Source organism: Pristiophorus japonicus, chromosome 9 (genome assembly GCF_044704955.1).
Source record: "Pristiophorus japonicus isolate sPriJap1 chromosome 9, sPriJap1.hap1, whole genome shotgun sequence".
NCBI lineage: Eukaryota > Metazoa > Chordata > Chondrichthyes > Pristiophoridae > Pristiophorus > Pristiophorus japonicus.
In genome coordinates, this window is record NC_091985.1 from 201,156,537 (window position 1) to 201,182,479 (window position 25,943).

The following is a 25,943-nucleotide window of genomic DNA, read 5'->3' on the forward strand; positions in this document are numbered from 1 at the left end:
TTCAATGGTTTCTCCATGGTGAGGGTGTCCTTGTGTCTCTCCAGGTTGGACGATCAGTTGAAGCCTCATCCACACACAGAATACGAGTCCAGTTTCTCCCTGCTGTGATGTTTTTTTCAGGCTATGTAACTGGTTAAAGCTTTTTTCACAGGCAGTGCACTGGGACACTCTCACTCGGATGTGTGTGTCTCGGTGCTTTACCAGTCACACTGATGTTTGAAATCTGTTCCCACAGACAGAACAAACAAACATCTCTCCTTCCATGTTCAAAGGCTGATGATATTCATCTGCTGAGGAATCTAGTGACTTAGTCAGATGTTTGGTTTGAGTTTCCCGTCTGCAAGTCCTCCCTTTCTAATACCCTGTAGAAGGAGATTACAAAACTCATCACTGTAAATACAAGACAGAAATTCAGAACAGACAATTCTAGTTTTTATGAGACATTCTTTCCTCTCTTGTTCTTCCAAAGCTGTAAATCCCCATCCCAGACATTCTCCTTCCTCCCTGTCCTGAAAGCCAAACACATCGTACGTCTCAAGACTCTTTGTCCTCCGCTCCTGGTTTTCACCATGGTTCCCTTCCGTCTCCTCCCCTGAAGGTGCTGACTCTGGCTGGGTTCAGTTCTACACTCACTGGTTCCCCTCCCTCTCCTCCCCTTGAAGGTGCTGACTCTAGCTGGGTTCAGTTCTATACTCATTGGTTCCCCTCCCTCTCCTCCCTCTGAAGGTGCTGACTCTGGCTGGGTTCAGCTCTACACTCACTGGTTCCACTCTCTCCCCTCCCCGGAAGGTGCTGACTCTGGCTGGGTTCAGTTCTACACTCATTGGTTCCCCTCCCTCTCCTCCCTCTGAAAGTGCTGACTCTGGCTGGGTTCAGCTCTACACTCACTGGTTCCACTCTCTCTCCTCTCCTGAAGGTGCTGACTCTGGCTGGGTTCAGTTCTGCACTCACTGGTTCCCCTCCCTCTTCTCCCCCTGACGGTGCTGACTCTGGAGGGTTCTGCTCTGCATTCACTGCCCCCTGAATCCCAGCGCACTCGTGGATCCTTTCCCAAGATGGCCGCGCATGCGCTCCAGTCCACCAAGAATCAAGATTGCAGCGCACTAACTTCTGGCTTTCCTTTGTAAAGATGGCGGCCATCAGCCTGAGTATGTTACCGAGCAAAAGCCTCGGAAGTGCAAACGCCGAACCTGAATTCTCATTCGGGGCTTTCGGCCTCCACCAGGTGTTTATGAATCCTACCCGCCGGATTCTTTGCTCTCTTACGCAGCACGGAATCGTAATAAGCGCACTATCCCCTCTCCAGCCTCTCCGCGTTTCCACCATGTGCACGTATCTGATCACGGTCACATTGCGCATGCTCTGCGCTGCGCGTTGTGCTCCTCCGGTGTGAATAGGGCACATTCTCTCCCGCTGCGCATGCTGGATAACAGCCACGCCATTGAAAGACCCAATTAGTGAACGGAGAATGATTTTCTGTGATCCGATTGAGAGAAAATTAATCAATAATTCACATCGAAACCCAAGTGCGCGGCCACTCTGTCATGATTCAGTTCTGGATGTTAGTAATAATACTCCAAACCCTCGCGGTCACATGTGAACTCATTGGTGTCTCAGCAGATGGGGTGAATTTCTTCCCACACAGGGTATTGGAACAGTTTCTATCTAATATCAGTGCGCTGATCATGCATCGGCCGCTTTGAACTTTGAAAGTTTTTCTCACTGTCGGAATATTTAAAGAAACAGTTCTCAATGTGGACACTCTGGAGTGTCAACAGTTGGGATAATGGAGTGAATGTCTTCCCACACGTTGAGTATCTAAACGGTCTCTCCTCGGCGTGACTGTGTTGGTGTATCAGTAAATGTGATGATTGATTTTATCCCTTTCCACATCCAGACCAGTTATCAGGTTCTACCCGTTACGAACATGCATGGTAATAGCTGAGAGGAGCGAGTGAATCTCTTTCCACGCGCAGCTGGTGAATGGACTCTCCCCGGTGTGACTGTGTCCATGAGTTTCCACCACAGACGGACAACTGCATCCATTCTACTGTCCCCACACTTGCACTGTTGATTCAGTTGGGCGCACGAGTCTCACAGGCTGGACGATTGGTTAAAGGTGCGTCCACATACAGAACACGTGTCCTGTTTCTCCCCGCTGTGATTGGTGCTATTCCCTTCTATATCCAAGCGCCGATGACATTCAGATCTTGATGAATCTGGTGAGATCTTGGCGTGATATTTGGCTTGAGTTTCCTATCTGCAGATCCTCCCTGCAAATAGTGTTTAGAACAGTATTGAAATTCAGAACAGACAATTTTAGTTTATATGCCAACCAATAGAAGGTTGTGGGTTCAAGTCTTACTCTGCGCACAAACTTCAGTGCAGTACTGAGGGAGTGCTGCAAAGTCGGAGGTTCCTTGAATGCATTCCATGAACACTTCCTCTGCACTATTTCTGCAAATTTGATTAGCCCAGTCTATATGAAAGTTAGAGTCATCCATGATTACTCTATTACCCTTGTTATATGCATCTCCAAGTTACTGATTTTGACTCTGCCGGACACTACAACCACTGTTAGGAGGCCTGTAGACTATTCCCATTTCTGTTTTCTGCTCTTTGTTGTTTCTTAGCTCCACCAAAACTGATTCTACATTTTGTTTTTCATAGCCAAGATCATTTCTCGCCACTGTCTTTATCCCATCATTTATTATTAGGGCTACTCCTTCTCCCTTGTCCATTTCGCCTACTAAAAGTCAAATATTCTATAATATTTAGTTTCCAACCTTGGTCACTCTGCAACCATGTCTCTCTGTAATGGCTATTTCTATCTGCGTTATTAATTCATCTATTTTGTTGTGAATGCTTCATGCATTAAGATATAGTAGATTCAGCTTTAACTATTTTCCATTTTTCCCTGATGTCAGTAAGGCTATATTACCTTTATTAATATTTCTGCCCTTCCTGACCCACTCTGCTTACCTTGACCCAGATCTTTCCTCTGCTCTATAGCATTGACATTTCTCTTTCTGCTTTTGAATCGACCCTTTCCTGAATCCTCCCACTCATTGGTAGCACCCTCCTCTCTGAGGCAGAAGGTTGTGGGTTCAAGTCCCACTCTAGGGACTTGAGCACAAAAAATTAGGCTGGCAGTCCAGTGTAGTACTGAGGGAGTGCTGCAAAGTCGGAGGTGCCATCTTTCAGATGAGACGTTAAATCGAGGCCCCGTCTGCCTTCTAAGGTGGATGTAAAATATCGCACGGCACTATTTTGAACAAGAGCAAGTGAGTTATCCTCGGTGTCCTGGCCAATATTTATCCCTCAGTCGAAATCACTAAAAAAATTATCTGGTCGTTAGCACACAGCTGTTTGTGGGAGCTTGCTGTTAACAAATTGGATGGTGCATTTCCTACATTACAACAGTAACTTCCACAGACATTAAGAACATAAGAACATAAGAATTAGGAACAGGAGTAGGCCATCTAGCCCCTCGAGCCTGCTCCATCATTCAATAAGATCATGGCTGATCTGGTCGTGGACTCAGCTCCACTTACCCGCCCTCTCCCCGTAACCCTTAATTCCCTTATTGCTTAAAAATCTATCTATCTTTGACTTGAAAACATTCAATGAGCCAGCCTCAACTGCTTTCTTGGGCAGAGAATTCCACAGATTCACAACCCTCTGGGAGAAGAAATTTTTTCTCAACTCGGTTTGAAATTGGCTCCTCCGTATTTTGAGGCTGTGCCCCCTAGTTCTAGTCTCCCCCACCAATGGAAACAACCTCTCTGCCTCTATCTTGTCTATCCCTTTCATGATTTTAAATGTTTCTATAAGATCACCCCTCATCCTTCTGAACTCCAAGGAGTAAAGACCCAGTCTACTCAATCTATCATCATAAGTTAACCCCCTCATTTCTCGAATCAGCCTAGTGAATCGTCTCTGTACCCCTTCCAAAGCTAGTATATCCTTCCTTAAGTAAGGTGACCACAACTGCACGCAATACTCCAGGTGCGGCCTTACCAATACCTTATACAGTTGGAGCAACACCTCCCTGCTTTTGTACACCATCCCTTTCGCAATGAAGGCCAACATTCCATTTGCCTTCCTGATTACCTGCTGCACCTGCAAACTAACCTTTTGGGATTCCTGCACAAGGACCCCCAGGTCCCTCTGCACCACAGCATGTTGTAATTTCTCCCCATTCAAATAATATTCCCTTTTACTGTTTTGTTTCCCAAGGTGGATGACCTCACACTTTCCGACATTGTATTCCATCTGCCAAACCTTAGCCCATTCGCTTAACCTATCCAAATCTCCTTGTAGCCTCTCTGAGTCCTCTACACAACCCGCTTTCCCACTAATTTTAGTGTCATCTGCAAATTTTGTTGCACTACACTCTGTCCCCTCCTCTAGGTCATCTATGTATATTGTAAACAGTTGTGGTCCCAGCACTGATCCCTGTGGTACACCACTAACCACTGACTTCCAACTGGAAAAGAACCCATTTATCCCGACTCTCTGCTTTCTGTTCGCCAGCCAATTCTCTATCCATGCTAATACATTTCCTCTGACTCCGCATACCTTTATCTTCTGCAGTAACCTTTTGTGTGGCACCTTATCGAATGCCTTTTGGAAATCTAAATACACCACATCCATCGGTACACCTCTATCCACCATGCTCGTTATATCCTCAAAGAATTCCAGTAAGTTAGTTAAACATGATTTCCCTTTCATGAATCCATGCTGCGTCTGCTTGATTGCACTATTCCTATCCAGATGTCCCGCTATTTCTTCCTTAATTATAGTTTCAAGCATTTTTCCCACTACAGATGTTAAACTAACTGGCCTATAGTTACCTGCCTTTTGCCTGCCCCCTTTTTTAAACAGAGGCGTTACATTAGCTGCTCTCCAATCCGCTGGTACCTCCACAGAGTTCAGAGAATTTTGGTAGATTATAACAAATGCATCTGCTATAACTTCTGCCATCTCTTTTAATACCCTGGGATGCATTTCATCAGGACCAGGGGACTTGTCTACCTTCAATCCCATTAGTCTGTCCAGCACTACCTCCCTAGTGATAGTGATCATCTCAAGGTCCTCCCTTCCCACATTCCTATGACCAGCAATTTTTGGCATGGTTTTTGTGTCTTCCACTGTGAAGACGGAAGCAAAATAATTGTTTAAGGTCTCAGCCATTTCCACATTTCCCATTATTAAATCCCCCTTTTCATCTTCTAAAGGACCAACATTTACTTTAGTCACTTTTTTCCGTTTTATATATCTGTAAAAGCTTTTACTATCTGTTTTTATGTTTTGCGCAAGTTTACCTTCGTAATCAATCTTCCCTTTCTTTATTGCTTTTTTAGTCATTCTTTGCTGTTGCTTAAAATCTTCCCAATCCTCTAGTTTCCCACTAACCTTGGCCACCTTATACGCATTGGTCTTTGATTTGATACTTTCCTTTATTTCCTTGGTTATCCACGGCTGGTTATCTCTTCTCTTGCCGCCCTTCTTTTTCACTGGATTATATTTTTGTTGCGCATTATGAAAGAGCTCCTTAAAAGTCCTCCACTGTTCCTCAATTGTGCCACCGTTTAGTCCTTGTTTCCAGTCTACTTTAGCCAACTCTGCCCTCATCCCACTGTAGTCCCCTTTGTTTAAGCATAGTACTCTCGTTTCTGGCACAACTTCCTCATCCTCAATCTGTATTACAAATTCAACCATATTGTGATCACTCATTCCGAGAGGATCTTTTACGAGGAGATCGTTTATTTTTCCTGTCTCGTTACACAGGACCAGTTACAAAATGGCTTGCTCCCTTGTAGGCTCTGTTACATACTGTTCTAAGAAACAATCCCGTATGCATTCTATGAATTCCTCCTCCAGGCTACCCCCTGCGATTTGATTTGACCAATCGATATGTAGGTTAAAATCCCCCATAACAACTGCCGTTCCTTTTTCACATGCCTCCATTATTCCCTTGATTATTGCTCGCCCCACCATGAAGTTATTATTTGGGGGCCTATAAACTACGCCGACCAGTGACTTTTCCCCCTTACTATCTCTAATCTCCACCCACAATGATTCAACATTTTGTTCATTGGAGCCAATATCATCCCTCACAACTGCCCTGATATCATCCCTTATTAACATAGCTACCCCACCTCCCTTCCCTTCCTGCCTATCTTTCCGAATCGTCAGATACCCCTGTACATTTAATTCCCAGTCCTGGCCACCTTGCAACCATGTCTCTGTAATGGCCACCAAATCATACCCATTTGTAATGATTTGTGCTGTCAACTCATTTACTTTATTTCTAATGCTGCGTGCATTTAGGTAGAGTGTTTTCATCCCAGTTTTTAAACCATGATTTTTAGTTTTTACCCCTCATGCAGCCCTTTTATATTCAGTGGCCCTTTTTGTTTCTTGCCTTTTGTTTCTTGCCTTTGGTTTCTCTGCCCTCCACTTTTACTCATCTCTTTTTTGTCTTTTGTTTTTGTCTCCTTTTTGTTTCCCATGTCTCCCTGTATTGGTTCCCCTCCCCCTGCCATATTACTTTAACTCCTCACCAACAGCACTAGCAAATACTCCCCCTAGGTCATTGGTTCCGTTCCTGCCCAAGTGCAGACCGTCCGGTTTGTACTGGTCCCACCTCCCCCAGAACCTGTTCCAATGCCCCACGAATTTGAATCCCTCCCTGCTGCACCACTGCTCAAGCTACGTATTCATCTGTGCTATCCTGCGATTCCTACTCTGACTAGCATGTGGCACTGGTAGCAATCCCGAGATTACTACTTTTGAGGTCCTACTTTTTAATTTAACTCCTTGCTCCTTAAATTCGTCTCGTAGGACCTTATCCCTTTTTTTTTACCTATGTCGTTGGTACCAATGTGCACCACGACAACTGGCTGTTCTCCCTCCCTTTTCAGAATGTCCTGCACTCGCTCGGAGACATCCTTGACCCTTGCACCAGGGAGGCAACATACCATCCTGGACTCTCGATTGCGGCCGCAGAAACGCCTATCTATTCCCCTTATGATTGAATCCCCTATCACTATCACTCTCCCACTCTTTTTTATGCCCTCCTGTACAACAGAGCCAGCCACGGTGCCATGAACTTGGCTGCTGTTGCTCTCCCCTAATGAGTCATCTCCCTCAACAGCACTCAAAACAGTGTATCTGTTTTGCAGAGGGATGACCAGATGGGATCCCTGCACTACCTTCTTTGTACTACTCTTCCTGCTGGTCTTCCATTCCCTAGCTGGCTGTGGATCCTTCTCATGCTGTAAGACCAACTCACTACACGTGCCACTTATGTCATACTCAGCATCGTGGATGCTCCAGAGTGAATCCACCCTCAGCTCCAATTCCGCAACGCGGTCCATCAGGAGATGGAGGCGGATACACTTCTTACACATGTAGTCGTCAGGGACACCGGAAGCATCCCTGAGTTCCCACATGGCACAGGAGGAGCATATCACGTGACCGATCTCTCCTGCCATGCCTTAACCCTTAGATACCCTTAAATTGGTAATAACAATGCTACAGTTTACTTACTGATATAAAAATAAAAAGAAAAGCTACTCACCAATCACCAGCCAATCACTTACCCCATTGGCTGTGACGTCACCTTTTGATTCCTTTCTACTTCGTTTTTGCTTTCTCTCCCGCTGTAGCTGCACCGGTACGCCTTTTATAGGCCGCTCCGATGCTGCTCCCACCTCTCACCAACTGCCGCTGCCTGTGGAACACCCGCTGGGCCTTTTGTCGGCCGCTCCGATGCTGCTCCCACCTCTCGCCAACTGCCGCAGTTAACCTCTCATGCCTCACCATCAGCCTACACGATGAGTGCCAGCAGAATTTCCACTGCGGTAGGCATCACAGCCAAGTCCAATCCTGCGCTCAATTAACATCCACACACTTCCCAAGAGCAGAGGCATTGGCTGATGATTACTCTTTAGCCCATGGTACTGATGCCAATTATAGCCCCTGAACTGCTGCCTTGGCTGAGATCAACTAACAGCCCAGATCACGGATTGAATTTAGGACTTTCCCAGTCACTACTGCAGTGTTCCGAAATTTGGCGGATTGGGAGAGGTTTAGAACAGAATATTTTGAAAGAAATTTTATTCCAACTTTAAACAAAACTTTCGTCACATTGCAGAATTCTGAAGTCTTTCCAAGTTAAAGAAGCAAGTCAAACGGTTCATCAAAAAACAGTGAAACATTTTAGAAAGGCTCAAGTCACTGAAATAGACAGCTTTACAATCACGTCACAGTACAGAAGGGAGCGAGTGTTAATGGGAGCTCTGTTAGTGAAGTCCTCTGATACTGGAAGATAAACTAGACTCTGAAGTCATCTTTGATTCTGGGGGACTGCCAAAGAAGACCCCTCACCCCCACTTTAACAATAAATAGGCAGAGAAGGGGGAGTCCCTTTAAATATCTGCCCCATTCCCCCAGGCAGTGGGAGGAGGAACAGGATGTGGTCTCTTTATATCCTGACCCAGCAAGTGCTGGTGGATGGGCTGCCGCAGGATTCAAAAGTCCACAGAAATAAATCCTATACTGCTCCAATGAAGCTCAATGCAAGCTCAAGGAACAGCATCTCATCTTTCGTTTAGGCACTTTACAGTCTTCTGGACTCAACGTCGAGTTCAACAATTTCAGATAACCTCTGCCCTCCCACCACCATCCCGCCCCCCACCCCCCCATCATATCTTACGTTTTTTTTCTCTTTATCTCCAATCGCGGCTGGTCATTATTCTGTCTTTCACACCCTATATAGAATAACCTTTTTCTAACTTCTTCCATTACCATTTAAATTCCGCCCATCATCCCGTTCGTCTCTCTAATATCTCCTGCCTTCCACCACAGACCTTCCGTTTGGTTCTGTTTTCCTCTCCCCCTTTCAGTGTGCCTTAAGAATCTGTACTTTTCAAACATTCGCCAGTTCTGACGAAGGGTCATCGACCTGAAACGTTAACTCTGTTTATCTCTCCACAGATGCTGCCTGATCCGCTGAGATTTTCAGCATTTTCTGTTTTTATTTCAGGTTCCAGCATCCTCATTATTTTGCTTTTGAAATAAATGCTCGGTAGGTAAGAGGTAGATAGAGGGGTAGATAGAGGGGTAGATAGAGAGGTAAAGGGATAGATCGAGGGATAGATAGAGGGTTAGATAGAGAGGATAGTGCAGGTGAGAGCAGCAGCAGCCAAGTTCATGGCACCATGGGTGGCTCTGCTGCACAGACGGGCAGTAAAAAGAGTGGGAGAGCTATAGTGGTAGGGGATTCTATTGTAAGGGGAATAGATAGACGTTTCTGTGGCCACAACCAAGACTCCAGGATGGTATGTTGCCTCCCTGGTGCAAGGGTCAAGGAATGTCTCGGAGTGGGTGCAGGAGATTTTGAAGGGGGAGTGTAAACAGCCAGTGGTCGTGGTGCATATAAGTACCAACGCTATTGGTAAAAAGCAGGATGAGGTCCTACAAGACGAATTTAGGGAGCTAGGAGCTAAATTAAAAAGTAGGACCTCAAAAGTAGTAATCTCAGGATTGCTACCAGTGCCACGTGCTAGTCAGAGTAGGAATCGCAGGATAGCTCAGATGAATACGTGTCTTGAGGAGTCATGCAGAAGGGATGGATTCAAATTCTTGGGACATTGGAACCGGTTCTGGGGGAGGTGGGACCAGTACAAACTGGACAGTCTGCACCGGGGCAGGATCGGAATCAATGTCCAAGGGGAAATGTTTGCTAGTGCTGTTGGGGAGGGGTTAAACTAATATGGCAGGAGAATGGGAACCTACGCAGGGAGACAGAGGAAAGTAGAATGGGGGCAGAAGCAAAAGATAGAAAGAAGAAAAGTAAAAGTGGAGGACAGAGAAACCCAAGGCAAAAAGCAAAAAGGGCCACATTACAGCAAAATTCTAAAGGGGCAAAGGTGTTAAAAAGACAAGCCTGAAGACTCTGTGTCTCAATGCGAGGTGCATTCGCAATAAGGTGGACAAATTAACTGTGCAGATAGCAGTTAACGGATATGATGTAATTGGCATCACGGAGACATGGCTCCAGGGTGACCAAGGCTGGGAACTCAACATCCAGGGGTATTCAACATTTAGGAAGGATAGACAGAAAGGAAGAGGAGGCAGGGTGGTGTTGCTCGTTAAAGAGTAAATTAATGCAATAGTAAGGAAGGACATTAGCTTGGATGATGTGGAATCGGTATGGGTGGAGCTACGGAATACCAAAGGGCAGAAAACGCTAGTGGGAGTTGTGTACAGACCACCAAACAGGAGTAGTGAGTTTGGGGACAGCATCAAACAAGAAATTAGGGACGTGTGCAATAAAGGTACAGCAGTTATCATGGGCGACTTTAATCTACATATTGATTGGGCTAACCAAACTGGTAGCAATGCGGTGGAGGAGGATCTCCTGGAGAACTTAAAGAAAAGTAACTTTGAAGGTATGAGGCGTGAATTGGCTAAGATAGATTGGCGAATGATACTTAAGGGGTTGACTGTGGATGGGCAATAACAGACATGGATGAATTACAACAATTGTACATTCCTGTCTGGCGTAAAAATAAAAAAGGGAAGGTGGCTCAACCGTGGTTATCTAGGGAAATCAGGGATAGTATTAAAGCCAAGGAAGTGGCATACAAATTGGCCAGAAATAGCAGCGAACCTGGGGACTGGGAGAAATTTAAAACTCAGCAGAGGAGGACAAAGGGTTTGATTAGGGCAGGGAAAATGGAGTACGAGAAGAAGCTTGCAGGGAACATTAAGGCGGATTGCAAAAGTTTCTATAGGTATGTAAAGAGAAAAAGGTTAGTAAAGACAAACGTAGGTCCCCTGCAGTCAGAATCAGGGGAAGTCATAACGGGGAACAAAGAAATGGCAGACCAATTGAACAAGTACTTTGGTTCAGTATTCACTAAGGAGGACACAAACGACCTTCCGGATATAAAAGGGGTCAGAGGGTCTAGTAAGGAGGAGGAACTGAGGGAAATCTTTATTAGTCGGGAAATTGTGTTGGGGAAATTGATGGGATTGAAGGCCAATAAATCCCCAGGGCCTGATGGACTGCATCCCAGAGTACTTAAGGAGGTGGCCTTGGAAATAGCGGATGCATTGACAGTCATTTTCCAACATTCCATTGACTCTGGATCAGTTCCTATCGAGTGGAGGGTAGCCAATGTAACCCCACTTTTTAAAAAAGGAGGGAGAGAGAAAGCAGGGAATTAAAGACCGGTCAGCCTGACCTCGGTAGTGGGTAAAATGATGGAATCAATTATTAAGGATGTCATAGCAGCGCATTTGGAAAATGGTGACATGATAGGTCCAAGTCAGCATGGATTTGTGAAAGGGAAATCATGCTTGACAAATCTTCTGGAATTTTTTGAGGATGTTTCCAGTAAAGTGGACAAAGGAGAACCAGTTGATGTGGTATATTTGGACTTTCAGAAGGCTTTCGACAAGGTCCCACACAGGAGATTAATGTGCAAAGTTAGAGCACATGGGATTGGGGGTAGTGTGCTGACGTGGATTGAGAACTGGTTGTCAGACAGGAAGCAAAGAGTAGGAGTAAATGGGTACTTTTCAGAATGGCAGGCAGTGACTAGTGGGGTACCGCAGGGTTCTGTGCTGGGGCCCCAGCTGTTTACATTGTACATTAATGATTTAGACGAGGGGATTAAATGTAGTATCTCCAAATTTGCGGATGACACTAAGTTGGGTGGCAGTGTGAGCTGCGAGGAGGATGCTATGAGGTTGCAGAGTGACTTGGATAGGTTAGGTGAGTGGGCAAATGCATGGCAGATGAAGTATAATGTGGATAAATGTGAGGTTATCCACTTTGGTGGTAAAAACAGAGAGACAGACTATTATCTGAATGGTGACAGATTAGGAAAAGGGGAGGTGCAACGAGACCTGGGTGTCATGGGACATCAGTCACTGAAGGTTGGCATGCAGGTACAGCAGGCGGTTAAGAAAGCAAATGGCATGTTGGCCTTCATAGCGAGGGGATTTGAGTGCAGGGGCAGGGAGGTGTTGCTACAGTTGTACAGGGCCTTGGTGAGGCCACACCTGGAGTATTGTGTACAGTTTTGGTCTCCTAACTTGAGGAAGGACATTCTTGCTATTGAGGGAGTGCAGCGAAGATTCACCAGACTGATTCCCGGGATGGTGGGACTGACCTATCAAGAAAGACTGGATCAACTGGGCTTGTATTCACTGGAGTTCAGAAGAGTGAGAGGGGCCCTCATAGAAACGTTTAAAATTCTGACGGGTTTGGACAGGTTGGATGCAGGAAGAATGTTCCCAATGTTGGGGAAGTCCAGAACCAGAGGTCACAGTCTAAGGATAAGGGGTAAGCCATTTAGGACCGAGATGAGGAGAAACTTCTTCACCCAGAGAGTGGTGAACCTGTGGAATTCTCTACCACAGAAAGTAGTTGAGGCCAATTTACTAAATATATTCAAAAGGGAGTTAGATGAAGTCCTTACTACTCGGGGGATCAAGGGGTATGGCGAGAAAGCAGGAAGGGGGTACTGAAGTTTCATGTTCAGCCATGAACTCATTGAATGGCGGCGCAGGCTAGAAGGGCAGAATGGCCTGCTCCTGCACGTATTTTCTTTGTTTCTATGTTTCTATTAAGGATGGTATTCCAGACCAATATATCGAGGAGCCAACTAGAGGGCTGGCCATCCTAGACTGGGTGATGTGTAATGAGAAATGACTAATTAGCAATCTTGTTGTGCGAGGCCCCTTGGGGAAGAGTGACCATAATATGGTAGAATTCTTTATTAAGATTGAGAGTGACATAGTTAATTCAGAGACTAGGTTCCTGAACTTAAGGAAAGTAACTTCGATGGTATGAGATGTGAATTGCTAGAATAAACTGGCGAGTAATACTTAAAGGGTTGACGGTGGATAGGCAATGGCAAACATTTAAAGATCACATGGATGAACTTCAACAATTGTACATCCCTGTCTGGAGCAAAAATAAGACGGGGAAGGTGGCTCAACTGTGCCTAACAAGGGAAATTAAGGATAGTGTTGAATCCAAGGAAGAGGCATATAAATTGGCCAGAAAAAGCAGCAAACCTGAGGACTGGGAGAATTTTATGATACAGCAGAGGAGGACAAAGGGTTCAATTAGGAGGGGGAAAATTGAGTATGAGAGGAAGCTTCCTGGGAACATAAAAACTGACTGCAAAAGCTTCTATAGATATGTGAAGAGAAAAAGATTAGTGAAGACAAACGTAGGTCCCTTGCAGTCAGATTCAGGTGAATTTATAATGGGGGACAAAGAAATGGCGGACCAGTTAAACAAATACTTTGGTTCTGTCTTCACGAAGGAAGACACAAATAACCTTCCGGAAATACTAAGGGACCGAGGGTCTAATGAGAAGGAGGAACTGAAGGAAATCCTTATTAGGCAGGAAATTGTGTTAGTGAAATTGATGGGATTGAAGGCTGATAAATCCCCGGGGCCTGATAGTCTGCATCCCAGAGTACTTAAGGAAGTTGCCCTAGAAGTAGTGGATGCATTGGTGATCATTTTCCAACAGTCTATCCTCTCTGGATCGTTCCTATAGACTGGAGGGTGGCTAATGTAACATCACTTTTTAAGAAGGGAGGGAGAGAGAAGGTGAGTAATTGTAGACCGGTTAGCCTGACATCAGTAGTGGGGAAACTGTTGGAATCAATGATTAAAGATGAAATAGCAGCACACTTGGAAAGCAATGATGGGATCGGTCCAAGTCAGCTTGGATTTATGAAAGGAAAATCCTGCTTGACAAATCTTCTCGAATTTTTTGAGGATGTACCTGGTAGAGTGTACAATGGAGAACCGGTGGATGTGGTGTATTTGGACTTTCAAAAGAATTTTGACAAGGTCCCACACAAGAGATTGGCGTGCAAAATCAAAGCACATGGTATTGGGATAATGTACTGACGTGGATAGAGAACTGGTTGGCAGACAGGAAGCAGAAAGTCACGATAAATGCGTCCTTTTCAGAATGGCAGGCAGTGACTAGCGGGGTGCCGCAGGGCTCAGCACTGGGACCCCAGTTATTTACACCATACATTAATGATTTGGATGAGGAAATTGAGTGTAATATCTCCAAGTTTGCAGATGACATTAAGCTGGGTGACAGTGTGAGCTGTGAGGAGGACGCTAAAAAGCTGCAGGGTGACTTGGACAGGTTAGGTGAGTGGGCAAACGAGTGGCAGATGTAGTATAATGTAGATAAATGTGAGGTTATCCACATTGGTGGCAAAAACACGAAGGCAGAATATTATCTGAATGGCAGCAGATTAGGAAAATGGGAAGTGCAACGAGACGTGGGTGTCATGGTGCACCAGTCATTGAAAGTTGGCATGCAGGTACAGCAGGCGGTGAAGAACGCAAATGGTATGTTGGCCTTCATAGCTAGGGGATTTGAGTATAGGAGCAGGGAGGTCTTATTGCAGTTGACTGGTTAGCCTGACATCAGTAGTGGGGAAACTGTTGGAATCAATTATTAAAGATGAAATAGCAGCACATTTGGAAAGGAGTGAGGGGATTGGTCCAAGTCAGCATGGATTTATGAAAGGGAAATTCTGGAAAATTTGAGTTTAGAAGCAGGGAGGTCTTACTGCAGCTGCAGGAGCAGGGCCTTAGTGAGGCCTCACCTGGAATATTGTGTTCAGTTTTGGTCTCGTTATCTGAGGAGTGCAGCGAAGGTTCTCCAGACTGATTCCAGGGATGGCAGGACTGACATATGAGGAGAGACTGGACCGACTGGGCCTGTATTCACTGGAGTTCAGAAGGATGAGAGGGGATCTCATAGAAACACATCAAATTCTGTCGGGACTGGACAGGTTAGATGCAGGAAGAATGTTCCCGATGTTGGGGAAGTCCAGTACCAGGGGACATAGTCTAAGGATAGGGGTAAGCCATTTAGGACTGAGATGAGGAGAAACTTCTTCACTCAGAGAGTTGTTAACCTGTGTAATTCCCTCCCACGGAGAGTTATTGATGCCAGTTTGTTGGATATAATTAAGAGGGAGTTAGATATGGCCCTTATGGCTAAAGAGATCAAGGGGTATGGAGAGAAAACTGGAAAGGGGTACTGAGGTGAATGATCAGCCATCATCTTATTGAATGGTGGTGCACGCTCGAAGGGACGAATGGCCTACTCCTGCACCTATTTTCTATGTTCTAGACAGAGCGGTAGATAGAGAGGTAGACAGAGATAGATAGATAGATAGATAGATAGATAGATAGATAGATAGATAGATAGATAGATAGATAGATAGATAGATAGATAGATAGATAGATAGATAATGTATATATACACATAATTCTTACTGTTTGCTCGTGAATCCCACAGAAATTTCCTTTTATTTAAATTGTAGTTGCAGTGTGTTTAATACCTTTAACATTTATTGATAATCCATTGTCTTGTTTAGAAAGTGATGTCACATTGACCATTCCATTACCAAGGTGACCATGTCTGTCCACAGTATTCAGTGTGAAAAGGGGATTAAATCACACCGAGGATAATGATCAGCTACCCCCCAGTCTCTGCACTTTATTGTCCAGTGATCACCTTACCATCACAGACTCTCCTGATATTTACCTCCAGTGTGTGATGATTGGTGCAGGTGATGGTAAAACTGAAACTGTACCTATACCTGCCGTAAGGTTACTAAATCTGTCATTCTCTGGCTCATTGTGTCCTTCGTTTGGAAATGAATGAAACATTTGCAAGTCTCCAGCGAAATTTGTACTGTTTCTGTTTCCAGTCTTTTTTTATCTGGCTGTTGCTTTCACTGTTTCTTTCCCAATCACTTCCAATATTTGTGGGCATCGCCTAGTATAGTAAGGCTGGGTCGAGATTAATATAAACATAGACAGCTCTTAGTGCAGTATTAACTGAGACAGGTCCCAGTGTAATATCTAGAGAGACAGGGTCTAGTTTTACACTGGAAACAAGTCTTTAATAATTAAAACAGTTTTTTAGCAATAATAACTGAAAGAGGTGATAGTGTAACACTAACAGAAGTGGATTTACGTTACCAATACCAGAAACATACTATATTGAATACAATAGGGACAAGATCTAGAGTTATAATAATAGAGGCATGCACTAGAACTGGAATAACAGGGGCAGGTTATTTATTTATTTTGCCTTGATCCAGAATATTAATCTTCAGCCAGTTATGGGGATCATTATCACCAGAAACAAACCCCAACCATCAGAATGAACATGGTTAGCCCTGAATGTGACTATCAGCAGCAATAACAACAGAATCCAACTTTGGTCGTAATGTGTGAACTCACTGATGTTTCAGCAGGTGGGATGACTGAATGAATCCCTTTCCACAAACGGAGCAGCTGAATGGTCTTTCCCCAGTATGAACTCGATGGTGTCTTGGCAGCTGGGATGATGCAGCAAATCCTTTCTCACACACGGAGCAGGTGAACGGTTTCTCCCCAGTGTGAGTGCGCTGGTGTGTCCACAGCTCATTACTTGTTTTAAAGGTTTTCTCACAGTCAGAACATTTAAAAGGTCTCTCGTCAGTGTGAATTTGCTGGTGTGTCAGCAGGGTGGATGACTGAACAAATTGCTTTCCACACACAGAGCAGGTGAACGGCGTCTGCCTGATATGAAGTCGTTGGTGTATCAGCAGGTCAGATGACCGAGCGAATCTCTTCCGACACATGGAGCAGGTTAATGGCCTCGCCCCAGTGTGAGTGAGTTGGTGATTCTGGAGGCTGGAGGAGTGAGTGAATCTCTTCCCACACACGGAGCAGGTGAACGGCCTCTCACTGGTGTGAACTCATTGTTGTATCAGCAGGTCGAATGACTGAGTAAATCTCTTCCCACACACGGAGCACGCGAATGGCCTCTCCCCAGTGTGAACTCGCTGGTGCAGAGTGAGGTTGGATGAATAAGTGAATCCCTCCCCACAGATGGAACAGGTGGACGGCCTCTTCCCGGTGTGAACTCGCTTGTGCACCAAAAGGTTGACTGAATGAGTAAATCGTTTCCTACATACTGAACATAGGAACAGCCTCTCCCCGGTGTGAACTCACTTGTGTTCCAAAAGATTGGCTGAATAAGTGAATCCCTTCCCACACACGGAGTAGTTGAATGGTCTCTCCTTGGTGTGAACTTGTTGGTGTTCAGCGAGTTGCAATGACTGTATGAACTTCTCCCCACAGTGAGAGGAACTGAATGGACACTCATGAGTGTGAAGGAGCTGGTGTTCAGCCAGACGGAATGACTACCAGAACCTCTTCCCGCAGTGAGAGCAACAGAACGGTCTCTCATCGGTGTGAACTCGCTGGTGTTTAATCAGTTCCTCAGAGGGTTTCCAAGCTGTTCCCACAGTCGGAGCATTTAAAAAGTCTCTCATCAGTGAGCAAGTTGGTGTGCAGTGATGTGGGATGAACAAGTGAATCCTTTCCCACACACTGAGCAGGTGAACGGTCTCTCCCGAGTGCAAGCTCGCTGGTTTGTCAGCATGCTGGGCAATTGAGTGAATCCCTTTCAACAGAAGGAGCAGGTGAACAGTCTCTCAACAGTCTTCAGCTGGGTATGTTAATTGAATCTCTTCTAACAATCCAAACATTTCCACGGTTTCTCTGTGGTGCGGGTGTCCTTGTGTCTCTCCAGGTTGGACGATCAGTTGAAGCCTCGTCCACATACAGAACATGTGTATAAACACTAAAAAAATGATAAAGAGAGAGCAAATAGTTTATGAGTGTAAACTAGCAAGAAATATAACAACAGACCGTAAGAGCTTCTACAGGTCTGTAAAAAGGATGAGATTAGCTAAAGTAAATGTTGCTCCCTTAAAGGATGAGGCTGGGGAATTAAGAATGGGAAACAGGGAAATGGCAGAGACTTTGAACAAATATTTTGTATCATCTTCACGGTAAAAGACACTAAAATCATCCCAAACATTGATAATCAAGGGGCTATTGTGCGGGGGTGGGGAGGGGGACTTAAAACAATCACTATCACTAGAGAAAACGTACTAGGCAAACTCATAGAACTAAAGGTGGACATGTCCCCTGGAGTTGATGGTCTGCATTCTCGGGACTTAAAACAAGCGGCTGCAGAAATAATGGATGCATTGGTTGTAATGTATCAACATTCCCTGGATTCTGGAGAGGTCCCAGCAGATTGGAAAACTGCAAATGTAGCGCCCCTATTTAAGAAAGGAGGGAGACAGAAAGCAGGAAACTATAGACCAGTTACCCTAACATCTGCGAAAATGTTGAAGTCCATTATTAAGGAAGTAGTAGCAGGACATTTAGAAAAACATAATGCAGTCAAAAAGAGTCAACATAGTCTTATGAAAGGGAAATCATGTTTGACAAATTTGTGGAGTTCTTTGAGGAAGTAACGAGCAGGGTGGATAAAGGGGAACCAGTAGATGTTGTATATTTGGATTTCCAGAAGGCATTCTAAAAGGTGCCACATAAAAGGTAACTGCTCAAGATAAGAGATCACATGGTTGGGGATAATATATTAGCATGGGTAGAGGATTGGCTAACTAACAAAAAACAGAGAGTCAGAATAAATGGGTCATTTTCAGGTAACCAGTGGGGTGCCACAGGGAACAGTGTTGGGGCCTCAACTATTCACAATCTATATTCATGGCTTGGATGAAGGGATCGAGTGTAATGCAGCCAAATTTGTTGATGATACAAAGATAGATGGGAAAGCAAGTTGTGAGGAGGATGCAAAGAATCTACAATGTGATATAGATAGGCTAAATGAATGGGCAAAAGATTGGCAGATGGAGTATAATGTGGGAAAATGTAAGGAAAAATAAATAAGCAAATTATTATTTATTTGGGAAGAGATTACAAACTGCTGCAGCACAGAGGGATCTGGGGGTCCTTGTATATTAAACTCAAAACGTTAGCATGCACGAACAGCAAGTAATTAGGAAAGCAAATGGAATGTTGGCCTTTATTGCAAAGAGGCTTGAATATAAACGGGAGGAAGTCCTGCTACAACTGTACTGTTGGTAAGACCATTCCTGGAGTATTGATCTCCTTATTTAAGGAGGGATATACTTGCATTGGAGGCAGTTCAGAGATGAAGGTGTTGTCATATGAAGAAAGGTTGAGCAGGTTGGACCTATAGTCATTGGAGTTTAGAAGAGTGTTCTTATTGAAACGTATGAGATTCTGAGGGAGCTTGACAGGGTAGATGCAGAGAGCATGTTTCCCCTCCTCTAGAGCTAGTGGGCATAGTCTCAGAATAAGGGGTTGCCCATTGAAAATGGAAATTAGGTGGAGTTTCTTCTCTCAGCGGGTCGTGAATCTTTGAAATTCTCTACCCCAGAGAGCTGTGGAGGCTGGTTCATTGAATATATTTAAGGTGGAGATAGACAAATTTTTGAAAGATAAGGGAGTCCAGGGGAGACCATGGGGAGCGGGCACGGAAGTGGAGTTGAGGACAAGATCAGATCAGTCATAATCTTATTGAATGTCGGAGCAGGTTTGAGGGGCCAGATAGCCTACTCCTGCTCCTATTTCTTATGTTCTTATGGTCTATGTGTGCGGTTTCTCCCCGCTGTGAATGGTGCGATGTTTTTCAGGCCGTGTAACTGATTAAAGCTCTTTCCACAGTCAGTGCACTGGAACACTCTCACTCGGATGTGTGTGTCTCTTTTCCAGTTGCACTGATGTTTGAAATCCTTTCCCACATACAGAACAGACAAACATTTATCCTTCCATGCCAAAAGGCCGATGATAATCAGCTCCCGATGAATCAACTGACTCTGGCAGATATGGATGTGATCGTTGAGTTTGAGTTTCCCGTGTGCTAATCCTCTCCTTCTAATACCCTGTAAAAGGAGTTTACAAAAGCCATCACTAAATACAGGATAGAACTTCAGAACATTCTCTCCTTGTTGCTGTCCCAAGATGGCTGCACTTAGGCCATGCAGCGCCAATACACCTGCGTAAACTGGGCCCGTCACTGATGATAAAACCCACAGCTCCCATCCTGCTGGACACACACGTGACAACCAATGCTTTTCCTAGTGCCCTCCCTGCCCCTGGTGCTAGGTGCGGTACATGGCCATCCTGTGGGGTCAGTGCCCATCCCTGGTGCCAGGCTTGGTACACGCCATCCTGTGGGGTTTGTGCCCTTCCCTGGTGCCAGGTTCGGTACACGCCCATCCTGTGGCTTCGGTGCCCTCCCCTGTTGCCAGGCTCGGTATACGCCATCCTGTGAGGTCGCTACATGACGTCACACAGACTGCGTTGCCAGGTTACTGATGTCACACAGACTGCGTTGCTAGGGTACTGACGTCACACACCCCTTCGCGCTGCCGGATTGGTGACGTCACTGACCGAGAGTGAACGACGGCGCAGTTCGAATCGCAGCCACGTGACCCAGAGCGAGCCCGCCTCCTACTGTGGGAGTGGGCGGGGTAAATGGCAGATACAGGGCTGCAATTGGTGGGTGGACTGTCAATCAGGTAAATCAGCCAATTGCAGGGGCGGACAACGCCTCCCTGAGCGCGCTGTGAGGCGGCACTGCGCATGTCCAGTATCCCCGGAAGCCGGCCGTTGGTGAAGAGAAACAAGATGGCGGAAGGTGAGCGGAGCTGAGGGGAACCGGGGGGAAAGGGAGCCGAGGGAGAATGTCCCGGGGGGGGGAAGGGAGCCGAGGGAGAGTGGCCAGGGGGCTGAGGGAGAGTGTCCCGGGGGGGGGTGAGAGGGGGCTGAGGGAGAGTGTCCCGGGGGGAAAGGGAGCTGAGGGAGAGTGTCCCGGGGGGGAGAGGGGGCCGAGGGAGAGTGTCCCGGGGGGGAGAGGGGGCTAAGGGAGAGTGTCCCGGGGGGGAGAGGGGGCCGAGGGAGAGTGTCCCGGGGGGAAAGGGAGCCGAGGGAGAGTGGCCCGGGAGGAAAGGGAGCCGAGGGAGAGTGTCCCGGGGGGGAGAGGGGGCCGAGGGAGAGTGTCCCGGGGGGGGGTGAGAGGGGGCTGAGGGAGAGTGTCCCGGGGGGGGGGGGGGGGGGGTGAGAGGGGGCTGAGGGAGAGTGTCCCGGGGAGGAAAGGGAGCCGAGGGAGAGTGTCCCGGGAGGAAAGGGAGCCGAGGGAGAGTGTCCCGGGAGGAAAGGGAGCCGAGGGAGAGTGTCCCGGGGGGAAAGGGAGCTGAGGGAGAGTGTCCCGGGGGGGAGAGGGGGCCGAGGGAGAGTGTCCCAGGGGGAAAGGGAGCCGAGGGAGACTGCCCGGATGAGAGAGGGGGCTGAGGGAGAGCATCCCGGGGAGGAGAGGGGGCCGAGGGAGAGTGTCCAGGGGGGGAGAGTGTCCCGGGGGGGGAGAGGGGGCCGAGGGAGAGTGTCCCGGGGGGGGGAGGGGGCCGAGGGAGAGTGTCCCGGGGGGGGAGAGGGGGCCGAGGGAGAGTGTCCCGGGGGGGGAGAGGGGGCCGAGGGAGTGTGTCCCGGGGGGGAGAGGGGGCCGAGGGAGTGTGTCCCGGGGGGGGAGAGGGGGCCGAGGGAGAGTGCCCCGGGGGGGGAGAGGGGGCCGAGGGAGAGTGTCCCGGGGGGAAAGGGAGCCGAGGGAGAGTGTCCCGGGGGGAAAGGGAGCCGAGGGAGAGTGTCCCGGGGGGAAAGGGAGCCGAGGGAGAGTGTCCCGGGGGGAAAGGGAGCCGAGGGAGAGTGCCCGGGGGGCTGAGGGAGTGTGTCCCGGGGAGAGGGGGCTGAGGGAGAGTGTCCCGGGGGGGGAGAGTGTCCCGGGGGGGCGGTAGAGGGGGCCGAGGGAGAGTGTCCCGGGGGTGGGGAGAGGGGGCTGAGAGGGAGAATGTCCTGGGGGGGAGAGGGGGCTGAGGGAGAGTGTCCCGGGGAGAGGGGGCTGAGGGAGAGTGTCCCGTGGGGGGAGAGGGGGCTGAGGGATTGTGTCCCGTGGGGGGGGGGGGAAGAGAGGGGCCTGAGGGAGAGCGTCCCGGGGGGGGAGAGGGTCCTGAGGGAGAGTGTCCCGGGGGTGGAGAGGGGGTCGAGGGTGAGTGTCCCAGGGAGATAGGAGGCCGAGGGTGAATGTCCCGGGGACAGAGAAGGGAGAGTGTCCCGGGGGGAGAGAGGTCCGAGGGAGTGTGTACCGGGGACAGAGGAGGCCGAGGGAGAGTGTCCCGGGGAGATAGGAGGCCGAGGGTGAGTGTCCCGGGGGGGGGGAGGGGGCCGAGAGAGAGTGTCTCGGGGGGGAGAGGGAACCGAGGGAGTGTGTCTCGGTGGGAGAGGGGACCGAGGGTGAGTGTCCCGCGGGGGGCGGGGGAGGGTGCTGAGGGTGAGTGTCCCGGGGAGAGGGGACCGAGGGTGAGTGTCCCGGGGGGAGAGGGGACCGAGGGTGAGTGTCCCGGGGAGAGAGGAGACCGAGGGTGAGTGTCCCGGGGAGAGAGGAGGCCGAGGGTGAGTGTCCCGGGGAGAGAGGAGGCCGAGGGTGAGTGTCCCGGGGAGAGAGGAGGCCGAGGGTGAGTGTCCCGGGGAGAGAGGAGACCGAGGGTGAGTGTCCCTGGGGAAAGGTCGCTGAGGGAGAGTGTCCCGGGAGGGAGAGGGGGCTGGGGTGAGTGTCCCGGGGGGGAGAGGGAGCCGAGGGTGAGTGTCCCGGGGGGGTGGGGAAGAGAGGGGGCCGAGGGTGAGTGTCCCAGGGGCTGAAGGTGAGTGTCCCAGGGGCTGAAGGTGAGTGTCCCAGGGCTGAAGGTGAGTGTCCCGGGGGGAGAGGGAGCCAGGGGCTGAGGGTGAGTGTCCCGGGGGGAGAGGTAACAGGGGGCAGAGTGTGAATGTCCTGGGAGAGGTGTGAGAAAGAGACGTGGGATGGGGGAGCGGGGGGAGGGAGAGAGAGACAATGGGGGGGAGGGAGGGAGAGAGAGAGAGAAATACACGGTGGGGTGGGGCAGATGGAAAGAGCGACACGGGGTGTGGGGGAGAAAGAGAAATACACAGGGCGTGGGGGGGCCAGAGAGAAAGACACGCATGGGTGGGGAGGGGAAGAGAAACACACAGACACACACGTACACACAGACACGCACACACAGGCTGACACACTCACGCAGACTGCCACAGACAGACGAAGACAACCCCCCAGAATGACTGGGCGGATTGTTAGTTCGACAGAGTGAGTTATGGAGGTGGGGGGCGTTCCCGGGAAAGCTGAGGGACTTCTGTATCCCTGCACCACATCCCCCCCTCTTTCCCCACCCCCAACCCCCCTGGTCCCATCCCGCCCCCCCCGTCCGTCCTGTCATTCCCCTCCCACCCCCTGTCCTGTCTCTCCCCCGCCCCCCCCCCCGCCCTGTCTCTTTCCCCCCCCCCCCCCCCCCCCGCCCTGTCTCTTCCCCCCGTCCTATCTCTCCCCCGCCCCCCCGGTCCTGTCTCTCCCCCGCCCCCCCCATGTCCTGTCTCTCCCCCCACCCCCACTTGCCCAGTCTCTCTCTCTCTCTTTCTCTCCCCCCCCCCCCCCCCCCCCCCCACTGTCCAGTCACTCCTCCACCTCTCCCGTCCAGTCTCCTCCCACCTGTCCCGTCCTGTCTTCGCCCCCGTTTTCCCCGTCCCGTCTCCTCCCCCCCCCCCGGCTGTGTTTGTGGGTTTTTTGTGTGCCGCTTCTAACCAATCGCAGGGTGTGAAGCGGACGTGAACAACAGTGAAGTGGATGTTTTGCACATGCGCTGTGCAGAAAGCGGCTGCGCAGCATTTAATCGTTGTCTATAAACACTCCGATCTTTTCCAGCCTCAACCCCACAAGATGTCTGCGCTCCTCAAATTATGGCCTCTGAACATCCTGATTATAATCGCTCCACCATCGGTGGCCGTGCCTTTTGTTCCCTGGGCCCCGAGCTCTGTAACTCTCTGCCTAAACCTCTTTACCTCGCTTTCCTACTTTAAGACGCTCCTTAAAACCTACCTCTGACCGAGCTTTTGGTCATCTGCTTTAATTTCTTCTTCTGTCAAATTTATCCGATTTGTCTTGTGACACTGTTGTGAAGCGCCTTGGGATGTTTTACTACGTTAAAGGCGATTTATAAATAAAAGTTGTTAATGATAAAAGGAAAGCTGCAAGGACAGAGAGTGTGTGGGACAGGGATTTACAGCTTTGGAGGAACAAGAGAGGAAAGAATGTTCCATAGAATCTAGAATTGTCTCTTCTGAATTTCTGTCCTGTACTTGAAGTAATGGTTTTTGTAAACTCCTTTTCCAGGGTATTAGAAGGGCAGGATTGAGAAACTCAAACTAAACATCATGTCGAGATCTGACAGAAACACTCAATTCCTCAGCACCTGAATATCATTGGCTTTTGAATGTGGAAGGAGAAATGTTTCTCTGTTCTGTCTGTAGGAACAGATTTCGAACATCAGTGTGATTGGAAAAGCACCGAGACACACCCCTGAGTGAGAGTATTCCAGTGCACTGACTGTGGAAAGAGCTTTAACCAGTTACACAGCCTGAAAAAACATCGCACCATTCACAGCGGGGAGAAACCGTACACGTGTTCTGTGTGTAGACGAGGCTTCAACTGATCGTCCGACTTGGAGAGACACAAGGACACCAGCTCCATGGAGAAACCGTGGGAATGTGGGGACTGTGGGAAGAGATTCAATTATCGATCACGGCTGGAAATTCATCGACGTAGTCACACTGCGAAGAGGCTGTTCATCTGCTCCGTGTGTGGGGATCGATTCACTCGGTCGAGCGACCTGATGGGACACCAGCTTATTCACACTGGGGAGAGACCGTACAGCTGCCCCGTGTGTGGGGAGGGATTCACTTGTTATTCCAACCTTCTAACTCACCAGCGAGTTCACACGGGGGACAGGCTGTTCACCTGCTCTGAGTGTGGAGAGGGATTCGCTAGGTCATCCCACCTGCAGGTACACCAGCACGTTCATACTAGGGAGAAGCCATTCACCTGCTCCGTGTGTTGGAAGGGATTCACTACCTCATCAGACCTGCTGACACACCAGCAAGTTCACACCGGGGACAGGCCGTTCACCTGCTCAGTGTGTGGGAAGGGATTCACTACCTCATCCCAGCTGCTGATACACCAGCGAGTTCACACTGGGGAGAGGCCGTTCAAATGCTCAGTGTGTGGGAAGGGATTTACTCAGTCATCCAGCCTGCTGAGACACCAGCAAGTTCACAAGTGATTGCAGGGTTTGGATTCTGCTGTTATCCCAGACTCAACCGTGTCCATTCTGACAGTTGAGGTTTCTTTCTGCTGATATTGATTCCCCTATAACTGGGCTGGAGTTTAATATTCTGGATATTTGACCAATTAATCAACGGGAATAGGTTCAGATAAAAATAATGCTGATTGTGTTTGCATCCATACTTAACTCTTTAAAGGGATTTCTTCAAATACTGAAAGCTGCAACAAATTGAGCTAAACTTTGATAACAATTGATAATAAAATGAATTGAATCTGCAGGTTGGTTTTGGATTTCTCTGGGATGGAGCCGGACATGAAGTGCCTTGAAATACCGCCGGTGTCCAGTAGATGATGCTGTCCCTCCAACTAACTCCGATTGAGAGGAGCGTGACTGCCCCCTAGAGCAGGAGGAATGAGGGCAGCTCAGGGTCAGACACTGAAAATACTGCACCCCACAGTAACATCACACAGTGCCCCCTCCCTGGGGCAGCTCAGGGTCAGGCACTGAACATACTGCACCCCCACAGGAACATCACACACTACCCCCCTCCCTGGGGCAGCTCAGGGTCAGACACTGAACATACTGCACCCCACAGGGACATCACACACTGCCCCCTCCCTGGGGCAGCTCAGGGTCAGACACTGAACATACTGCACCCCCACAGGGACATCACACACTGCCCCCTCCCTGGGGCAGCTCAGGGTCAGACACTGAACATACTGCACCCCCACAGAGACATCACACACTGCCCCCCTCCCTGGGGCAGCTCAGGGTCAGACACTGAA

The 25,943-nt window shown here is 48.5% G+C and overlaps 2 protein-coding genes across 2 annotated transcripts; one reads left to right on the top strand and one right to left on the bottom strand.

Annotated features, from left to right (window-relative positions):
* Nucleotides 1-16,326: 16,326 nt before the first annotated feature.
* On the bottom strand, nucleotides 16,327-16,713 carry LOC139274057 (gastrula zinc finger protein XlCGF71.1-like). The gene has a single exon (XM_070891112.1). The coding sequence runs from the start codon at nucleotides 16,711-16,713 to the stop codon at nucleotides 16,327-16,329; it is 387 nt and encodes a 128-aa protein (XP_070747213.1).
* A 3,869-nt stretch (nucleotides 16,714-20,582) lies between these two features.
* LOC139273414 (zinc finger protein 239-like) lies at nucleotides 20,583-25,404 on the top strand. Its single transcript, XM_070890305.1, has 2 exons — nucleotides 20,583-20,618; nucleotides 24,210-25,404. The coding sequence occupies exon 2, from the start codon at nucleotides 24,565-24,567 to the stop codon at nucleotides 25,153-25,155; it is 591 nt and encodes a 196-aa protein (XP_070746406.1). The 5' UTR covers nucleotides 20,583-20,618; nucleotides 24,210-24,564; the 3' UTR covers nucleotides 25,156-25,404.
* Nucleotides 25,405-25,943: the final 539 nt, after the last annotated feature.